The sequence below is a fragment of the Penaeus chinensis genome, chromosome 12, assembly GCF_019202785.1.
Source record: "Penaeus chinensis breed Huanghai No. 1 chromosome 12, ASM1920278v2, whole genome shotgun sequence".
Classification (NCBI taxonomy): domain Eukaryota; kingdom Metazoa; phylum Arthropoda; class Malacostraca; order Decapoda; family Penaeidae; genus Penaeus; species Penaeus chinensis.
The window spans coordinates 4,194,288-4,204,287 of record NC_061830.1 but is presented as its reverse complement, the minus strand read 5'-3'; the positions used below and the strand labels follow the sequence as shown (position 1 = coordinate 4,204,287).

General features: G+C 35.7%; 2 protein-coding genes across 10 annotated transcripts in view; both read right to left on the bottom strand.

Moving 5' to 3' along the window:
* The window catches only part of LOC125030880 (tetraspanin-1-like), a 488,406-nt gene that overhangs the window by 166,891 nt on the left and 311,515 nt on the right, over window positions 1-10,000 (bottom strand). The gene's annotated exons all lie outside the window — the stretch shown is intronic.
* LOC125030873 (calcium permeable stress-gated cation channel 1-like) overlaps window positions 1-10,000 on the bottom strand; it is a 33,351-nt gene that overhangs the window by 4,260 nt on the left and 19,091 nt on the right. For 5 of the 9 annotated variants that reach the window (XR_007115446.1, XM_047621188.1, XM_047621186.1 and 2 more), the window contains exons 4-16: window positions 9,354-9,386; window positions 8,209-8,346; window positions 7,626-7,817; window positions 6,973-7,158; window positions 6,657-6,737; window positions 6,259-6,385; window positions 5,774-6,033; window positions 5,326-5,476; window positions 4,151-4,344; window positions 3,421-3,615; window positions 2,928-3,064; window positions 2,308-2,591; window positions 1,907-2,176 (exon numbers count right to left, since the gene is read on the bottom strand). Coding sequence is in view for 6 of the 9 variants with exons in the window: in XM_047621188.1 (XP_047477144.1) it covers window positions 1,907-2,176; window positions 2,308-2,591; window positions 2,928-3,064; window positions 3,421-3,615; window positions 4,151-4,344; window positions 5,326-5,476; window positions 5,774-6,033; window positions 6,259-6,385; window positions 6,657-6,737; window positions 6,973-7,158; window positions 7,626-7,817; window positions 8,209-8,346; window positions 9,354-9,386 (2,248 nt within the window). In the remaining 3 variants the exon portion in view is untranslated. Of the gene's footprint in view, window positions 1-500; window positions 583-1,906; window positions 2,177-2,307; window positions 2,592-2,927; window positions 3,065-3,420; window positions 3,616-4,150; window positions 4,345-5,325; window positions 5,477-5,773; window positions 6,034-6,258; window positions 6,386-6,656; window positions 6,738-6,972; window positions 7,159-7,625; window positions 7,818-8,208; window positions 8,347-9,342; window positions 9,387-10,000 lie in introns of those variants that run through there. The other 4 variants (XR_007115444.1, XR_007115445.1, XM_047621191.1 and 1 more) reach the window with 3 other exon arrangements.

Sequence of the window (10,000 nt, the reverse complement as noted above, 5' to 3'; positions counted from 1 at the left end):
ACTTAACTTATTTCTGCAACCTAGCGACTCCCCACAATCCAGTCCCTTTTTTTGAATTGTGTTTCTGAGTCTCCTTTCTATCTCTTTGTGATATTTCTTTTATATCTACATGTACTGAAGGTGCACCTGAAAGCAAGCAGATCTTGAATAGTGCTAAAGCCACAAATTTGCTGTGCTTTTTTAATATAATGCATTCAAACAATGCCAAGATGAGCTTAAAAGTTTTTACTCCTGTTCTGCTGATAATGCAGTGCCAATTAGATATTGCAGTGAAGAAATAATGATGATAACAATAACAATAATCATATCAGTAATAAAAGTAATAATAATCATTAATATTTACAATACAGTAACAATATAATAACGAACAATGTCCCTCTTATGGATACAGAATTCAAGCAATTTCTAGAGATGAAGCAAGGAACATAGCAGTTAAAAACGCACCTAGAATAGCCAAAAACCAGCAACTGTCACATCGCCAACCACATGACATGACGTACCTTTGCCCTTGCCCCTTAGCTGTACTATCCGTGAAACTGTCCTTGGTAATATTTACTGTACCAACACTGGAGCAGCAAGGTGCTAATGGATGTGGAAGGGATGGAGATTTAGAAGATAAAAGGTGCTGTTTTATTTGGCCAGATGTTATGCAAAGAGGAATTCTTAGGTACATGGGATGAAATTTAGGAACAGGGACTAAACAAAAGTAAAAACACTGGTTGACATAAAGATAAATCACCTAAACATGTTTACATGTACTTTAAAAATGTATGTATGTAACATTATATACAAGGAAGTTCCAGTTAAAAGAGGAAAACAAATTATATCCAATAATTCTTTAAGAAATACAATCTTCTTCTAGTAAAAGCTTAATATATGCAAATCCTATATAAGTCATAATCTGCATTTCACATTAGATTGATTTTTATAGGGATGATTACCCAATACATTCCCCCATGACCCCCACCCAAAAAACATGCCAAAAACTTTCCTTATAATGTAGGAATTTAGATTCTAATATACTGTATGACATTCGCTGGACAACTGATAAATAAAAGGACTTTGCATGGCATCTCTTTGTGTGCTTTAAGAGAGAAAAAGGTCATATTACATGTAGATCTGAGTGCATTGAAATGAGCATAAAACCAAGAGGCAATGACTTTGGTAAACATTATTACTTTTTTTTTTTTGTTAGACACTAATTGAAAACCAGTGGGCATGCAGGTGTGTGAACAGTATGAAGTTTTGAAATTATTACAAAACATCAGCCTATATATATATATATATATATATATATATATATATATATATATATATATATATATAATAAATATATATATATAAATATATATATATATATATATATATATATATATATATATATATATATATATATATATATATATATATATAAATCTGCTGTTAATGATACACTGTATTTACCTGTTACTTACTGACTTCTGGCATGCAAAATGTTACATTAGGCACTTATTCCAAGTTCAGCAATAAACATCACAGAGAAATGTATGAAACTAAACTGCACCTTCAAGTAAAAACAAGTTCATAACAAATTTTTATGCAACTCAAGTCAGGATTGATCAATGGTGTCTTCACACAAATTAAAGTAAACTCCAAGCACATTTCACTCACTAATCATATGTGCAATCCTAGAACAGACAGTGCACTTCCTTGCTAGCCAGCATAATATCATTACAGCATGGCAAAACCAGAAAAGATACTCCCTCCTCTATAAAGACCCCACGCAGAAAATCTCAAAACAAGAAACTTAACAAAAATATCTATAAAGAGATAACAAAAAAAGGTATATTTATATAAAGTTATACTGCATATAGGTTGGCACTGACCATAAGGATGCCCAAAAAAGGACCCAATTCTGATGACTCACCTTTGCTTGGGAATAATCTTGATAGAGACTAGATTGTCTCGCCCGCGGGCTGTCTTCATCGCTCCTAACTGCTGCTTCATTCGTCAGCCCATTTTCATCTCTGGGCCGTGTGCCATAGCTCCGTGGCTGGTTTATATAGTCATAGCTGCTCTCCACTCCACTGGGGGCATCTCGTAACACTGCTGGCACAAACTGGCATGCCACTTCTGTTGTGCTTTCATCATCATTGACTGATGTAGTATCTCCATTGGCAGATCCATTTCCAAATTTCTGTGTAATGAACAATATACAACAATTAATATATATAGTGAATAAATTTGATGAGTGATGAGCTAAAGCTATACTACTATTCCATAAACATACCAAACCAACAAATGATAAATGAAGCACAGAAAACCTACCTTGTATTCCACTGGGCTGAGATCCTTAAACCAATGGAATGCATTGTGTGTGACAAATACAACGCATGTTATAATCAGCAGAATAATGCTGTATATAGTTATATCTCTTTTCAACCCTTGCCTCACAAGAGAGAAGAAGAGCAGGCTTAACTGCAGACATACAATCGAGACTATCACAAAATTAATGGCTGAGGTATGAATGTTCTTGTTAATTCTTGAAGGTCCGTAGGCAAAGTATATATTATACTTGTCAACCAGGTGTTTGAAGATCATGTACAGAGTACCTGTTGAATGGAAAGTTCATCAGTTATTTCTCTGCAAATAAGGATCATAATCATGATATAAGCCTGCTGAATGGTTGTTACAAAAATGAATGAATGAATAAGAAGTCCCGTTTATGTAACACTGTCGACAAGTCTACAAATAAAAACCTTTCTTTTGATTGCAGATCAAAGCACTGATTTCACAAAATCTATCCTTTCTCTATTTCATTAGGAAAAGAGTGGAAAAAAATCTGACTGCAAAATCATTGTAGTTTTTAATGGAAAAACATGTTCCTAACCGATTCACTTTGAACGCTATCAGTGATTTTCCGAAACACCCCAAGAAGAAATACATACCAAAGGGTGTGATGAGAGGACAAGAAACAGAGTAAATGATAGTCATGGCGAAAATAAGCAGCATCCAAGCATACTGGACACCAAATGGGAACTCGTAGAGAATAGCTTTTCTAACACTTGCTGTCTCTGCTTCGGATCTGCAATCCCAAGGGGAGAGATGTGAGTAATTATAGTAAGTTAGTTTTGAAAGGAATTACCAATATAGATCATTATTTCATTACTAAATTTTAAGCTCATGCTTTTGAAATTTTTAATATGAATCTAAAAGTTAGAAATAATTCTCCAATTTGTTTAATTAATTCTAACATATTAAAAAAAAAAAAAAAAAAATCTATATCTATAGATAGAGAGGCAACATACACAAACACAGAAATGGAAATAATAAATCATTTCAACTTATATAATCCATTAATAAAATTCTACCAAAGTTCATCCAGACAGGAATGAAAGACCAGAAAAAAAAAGAAAAAAAAATTAACAGTGAAATACTTGCCTCGATAGCCCGAGCCGAACCATGTACATAAACAACTCTGGGAATCGAATCAACTCAAGCGATGTTCCGATGAATGCCGAGGTGATGACGTAATTGACGAAGAATGCACCATTATCAGGGAGGAAAATACATTCCCAGCGGAAGGTCTCATTCTGAGACTGGGACTGCATGAGCCATTCCAAGAAACCCTTGGCACTGAGAAGATAAAATATAATCATATTTGATGATTTCACATTGATGATGTTAAGGCTATGAGTACTGTGGCTATGAAATTGCAGAATAACTATCTAAATAAGATCAATATTCTTCTGGCTTTCCAATAATTATGACAGTATCGTTTATTAATTAATCAACAGAGATGAGCACATGAAAGAAGAAAGTGGAAGGCTGTAACCCCAAGATCTGTAGACCCACAGAAAAAATGTTGAGGAGGTTTTGAGGAAAATGAAGAGTGAAGGGGACTATAGACTGGAACTGTTGGAAGACAGACGGTGGATGATGAAATAATAAGAAAAGAAGAAATATGTAAGAAAAAGATCCAGAAGAACGTATTCAAAAGTAAAGGTATGGGACATAACAAATGATCTGAAAAAAAAAATACAGAAAGTGGAATTAAAACCAGAAGAAACCCACATGAAAATAATGAAGAAGAAGAAGAAGAAGAAATCTTCCCAGAAGTGAAGAAACAACCAACATATCTGACACAAAAATTCTAGCCCTTGGTAATCACCTGGTGAGTCCTAGAGATGGGAGGATAATGACCATGAACAGAAGAAAGACAAAGGTCTTCCTCATGATGGAGTGGTTTTCGGCTGAGCGCGTCCAATGGGACATAAACTGGTCCGAGTACGACACAATCACCGGCAGGAGAGCAGCCATAGTCCACAGGAGTAGGGTGGGTAAGAACTCTGACAGCACTGGGCTCTAAGGGAGAGAGAAATATGTACATAATGATAAAAAAGTAATTCTTAAATATCAACAAATCTCAAAAAACAAAACATACTAATAACCTTATTAAAATATTGATAATGCATGCTTGTATTACTTAACCCTATAGCATATCTGTATTCAATAGATGAAAGCCTCTCAAAAACTGGCATGCTTTTCTTTTTCCTCCTTCTTCTTTCTTTCTGTTTGCTGTTAATAGGAAGTAAGGCATGTGAGGAAGTAATGTTGCTATCGTTTGGCCTTTTTCTCCCAAACACTCCCTAAAACTCATTCCATCCCCTTTCTAGCCCTTTACTTCCCTCAGCAAATCTTACAAATACCATGCAGCACCTCTTTTGACTAGTGAAAAAGTATAGTAAGTATAAAATAAAGATTCTTGTAATGTATGGTATGCACTCTGACATATTCCCTTATGTAAATATCATATCATATAGATGTAAAGAATACTGCAACTTTACCTTAACTGACTTAATACACTGGTTTTGTATCTGGGAGCCATAATGCAATTCACAAAAATATTTACTAAGAAATATAAACAGACATAAGGTGGTGCAACACACAAAAGACCCACAATACATGAGACCAGAGGCTGGATGCTACAAATATATGCACCCAAGTGTATGGTATAGAGAGCATTACTGTACTAATACCACTATTGATAACTGCTATGATATCAGTAATAATAACAACTTATGTATAAATCCCCTCACATAATTGAGTATTGCTTCCAAATTGAACAGCATCTTATACAAAAGTAGTAAAAACAGAACTCATTATCTATTCATACTTTTGGCAAAGAATGTAAAAAAAACATATTATCAATTCTACTTTCTTGCAACATGAACCTTTATTATCCATAAGCTTCTCAGCATTAGTAACTATATGTATCACCATATCCACTTTCCAAATAAAGATTGGAGAGAAAACAACAACAACAACAAGGAGAAACTATCTCACCATGTTACTCAGTCGCCCAGTAAGGGGAACAATATCCAGACCATTGATGATAACAGCAGGTGTTGTGAGGAAGAACAACACCAAAAATAACATGATGTTGATCAGAATTGCCTTCAGCCACCAGTGACGTGTTGTGACGGACAGGTTGTGCCTGAAGAGAGGTGGTTTCCATTAGATTAAAAACAATTAAATCATCACCACCACCACCATCATAAGAATGATGATAATAACAATAACAATAATAATATTATTAACAACAATAATAACATTCACTATCATAAAATCAGTTTTGCTATGATTTCTAATACCAAGATCTACAAAGAGACAACATAACAAGAAGACAATAACGAGAAATATCTTAAATCAACCTTCCCCACCCAAAAGAGAAAAGAAAGAATAAGATTTTTTTTTTAAAATTACCCCCTGCCCCCCACTTGCTAGAACTCACCAATAAATATCATCAGGGACTGGAGCAACCCTGATGATCCAGTTGTGTGGCTTGAGGTCAACTGACGCAGAGGACGTGGGCGGGCTGTAGAAGCAGTCGCACTTTGCCCTGTGGTCTTGGAGGACTCTCTTGGCATTCTCTATGCTGTCGAAGGTTACAAACGCCACGCCGGTCGGCCTCTGCAAGGCCTTTAGCTTTTCGTTCTCCACTTCATTGGCCAGGCGGTTTTCCTCCTCTATGTAATACTCAATGGCATCCACCTGGTCATGGGTTGCAAGTCATAAGTACAAAATTACTAAATAAATCTAATATCAATTTAGTGGGATCATTACTCTTGTCTCTTATGTAAATGGATCTTCTTGCATTTTTCTAAAAATATCAATCAGTCATAATGGATTTCCATAATGCAGATACACCAAGTATTCTCTTCATCTAGGAAACATCCTTTGCAAGTATCATGCCTAGCCTGTTAGACACCAAATTACCGTTGGACAGCCGAAGATGTCGCAGCAGCCACACACAACACCACACTTGTACGGTCTCATATCAAGCCGTCTGTGAGTCTCCTTCATGTAAGATTCACAGTGTATCCTTGCATTATGAGCCACTTCCCTATAATACAAGATATAGAGCAAAGAATAAATACATTGACAAACACAAGAATATCTATATATCTATCCATATACGCATACACACAGAGATTCTGCAACACAGCCTGTAACATTAGAATAGTATATACATACATGACTTTAATGTGTATCTACAAATATTTTTTCTCTTTCAACATCATAGGGAGTGTAATTTTCTCATTTAGCTTTCTGGCACAAACCCTAGTATACAAAAAAAAAAAAAAAAAAAAAAAAAAAAAATCAATCTATCTTACTTTTCTTTCGCAAAGGCTTGGAGTGACCGAATGTTGTATGCGAACTGAACGTCTGTGACCTCTACATCTGGGTAAGCTTCCCTGAAATAAGTAAAAGGAAAGAAAAAATTAGTATGAGAGCAAAAGACATGTCTCAATAAACATTTTTAAGGAATGCATAATGTCAAAATGTTGCAACAAGAAATGCAATCATAGTTCGCTTCATTTTTCCCCATAGTCACTTTTGTATATGTATTACATACACCAACAAAAAGCAAACAACTTAAACGTTTTATTTTTCCTATCCTCCTTCCTCTCTCTATCTCTCTCAACTTACTGGAAGTGTCTCAGGAGCGTGTCCTTGTGGCAAGACCTCCTCGGCACGTGGGTGATCATGAGAGTGCGCGAGACAGTGGTGGCCACCTCCCTCAGCTCCAGCTTTTTGGAGAACCGCCGTGTGAACAAGATGCCAAGCGGGAGAAAGAGGAAAGCAAGCGTCACGTGGACCCACATCAGCCGTGACCTGTGGGCAGAGGAATGGTTATACAGATGTCATTCCCTTACAAAAACTATTAATATTCAAACACTTTCCCAAGCTTACAGGACTTTCCTTTGTTTTTCTATGCGAGGTGTTATATAGGCTAACTTTTCATTAACCTTTCCCTCACCCATTTCTGTTCCTATAAAAAGTGGGTTAACTTTTTCTTAACCTTATCCTCACACAAGATATAAGTTCAACACAAGCCCTGTCATCAAAGGAGCAAAAATTCAACTCTATCCCTTACCCTTATCCCAATTAAAGAAAAGAAATGCTTAACAAAGCCTTTCTCAGGTAACACAGAAACCAAATTACTACATCTACTTCCATTTTAATCAATTCAAATGCTTATCTCGAACAATATCTCTCTAGCCCTTGCCCTCCTTCATTTATCCCTCCTCTCCCCCACTCACAAGCAATAGAATGGAAAAAAGGTGTCCTAGAACACTTACTGTGGGGCGAGATTAGCGAGGGTGGTGTGGCCGAACTCCTTCTCACCCCCCTCCAGCGTCCCCTGGAAGTTGATGGGCAGCACGATCACAATGCTGATGACACAAACTATCATCATGTACACTATGATGTGCGACTGAAAGGACAGGTACTGTACCGCGTCCTTACCACTCTTGGCTAGGATCTGCTCATCTCTGCAAGGAAAGGGAGAGAATGTGGTGGTTGTTAGTCTGCAGTGGACTAGAAAAGATTGTGAGGAAAGGAAGGATGGAAAGATCAGAAGAGAAGAGCACAGAAGAGGTGAGAAGAAAAAAACTGAAAGAAAAGAGATTTCCTAAGCTAAATATAAGCTTGGAATTAATTAATATAATTTACTAACCACCTTTTATATAATAATAAAAAATAAATAAATAAATAAATAAACAACCCAATCTTTTTCACATCTATGACAAAAATATACAGCACTCCCCACACAAATGAGACCCATTTCTTTACTGTCCACAAAACCCACCCAAAACTGAAATAAACCTCACTAAAGGAACCCAGAATGCACCACCCAACCTTGCCACCATTTGAAACACTCACTTGATCTTGAACAGGGCTGGAATCCACGAGAACAGCCCTTTGTCAATGTGCGCGTTGAACTCCAAGGAGCTCACGGAGTCATTCTCCCCAGCAATCTTGCCCATGTCGCTGTCCTTCCCGTAGAAGATTTGTGTCCACCTGTGTGAGGCAATAGGTGTGGAGAGATCAGTTAAGGGCAAGGGTTCCGAGGAAAATGATTGGGCAATACCTGAATTAGATCTTTGACTAATCTCTATTTATAACATTACTGTCTATTTCTATGTACTGTAACCAGCAATCTAGTGCATATACCACAAATCACTTTTAGATGTACCTCCTCCAAATTTGATTCAAACAATAATACTTTTAAATCAAAATCAACTTTAAACACAATACACAAAAAAAGACACATTCAATCTACTCTTCAATGAGCAAAATCCCAAAGAAACTGAAGAGGTGAAAGAGAATTCTTATGCTTAAATAAGATCATGTTACCCAACACCACCTACAGATTTAAATAAGAAGTCAATGTATGAAGATAACCTTCCTCTGCCAAACAGATTTACTGTGCAATAAAATGTAAAAGAGGTACAAGAGATACAAGAAGATGAACCCTATCTATTATCCCTTAGATGAGAAACATGCAGTTTACACCCTATGAATCAGTCTTCCAGATCTGAGAATACAATTAATCAAAGAATTTTCTGTGAAATATACTGTGCATTCATAATAGGTTAATCACTTTTAGGTGAAAAATAACAGATGAAGGAATATCTACATATACTGATTCTGAACATTAAAAAATAATCATTTGTAATGACTCACACACAGTAACATTAACATGGAAATATTTACCAGTGACAGGTATACAAGCAACTTATAATTATTGATAGTTTTCAAATCAAATGCTAGTCCTTTTCTTTTACCAAGCAAAGTTAGAAATATCTTTATTTAAACAGGTAATAAGTCAGTTTAATTCACAATCCATGTCTGGAAGACTGTCCACCTGATGTACGTAAACCCTGAAATTTGAAAAGGCTGAATAAAAAAAAAGAAAAAAGAGAGAGATGCATAATTGGATAGCTCCACAGCGTAAAAAAAAAAAGAGCTTAAAAAGCAGAATTAAAAAATACCAAAATAATGATAAAAACATACTAGGAACCTACACATTGTACTGACTGAAGCCAAGATGCTTTGTCCTGAAATGAGAGAAACAAAAAAAAAAAAGAAGAGGTGCATAGGTTAATAAGGAAAATGGAAAAAACAAAACATGGTGACCTTAGACTAGCAGAGCATGCACACTCTACCATTCTGGGCAATGAAAGCTACGTCAAGCTAGGCATTCTTAAGGTCCATTCTTGAAAGCATGGAATACAACAAAACAGGGAAAAGCTAAATCAAAAAATCATTGTGTGTGATTGCTTGAATCTTAAAAATTATGCAAAAAAAAAAAAAGCTGGAACGAGAGGTAGATCAAAACAAATTGTAAATAAAAAGATATTATTAAAATGTGACCTCATGAAAATTTATAAATATACATGTAACTTTTAATTCTGAACAGAACATGCTTCCCTACTTATTATCACACTTAATATTATCTCTTTGGCTATTTCTTTGTACAATACTTTTAAAGTTACTTTCTACAGTGGTATCATCAAACTAATCAACCAGGAAAGCTAAAACATGGGTTAATACCATAAACAACAATACGAAATAAGAAATGCGCAAACTCAACTCAACCAATGCAAATATGACGGAAGAATTTGCAGCTCAATTAACCCATTGAGGCCAACGTGCTTTTAAGTTTCGTAAT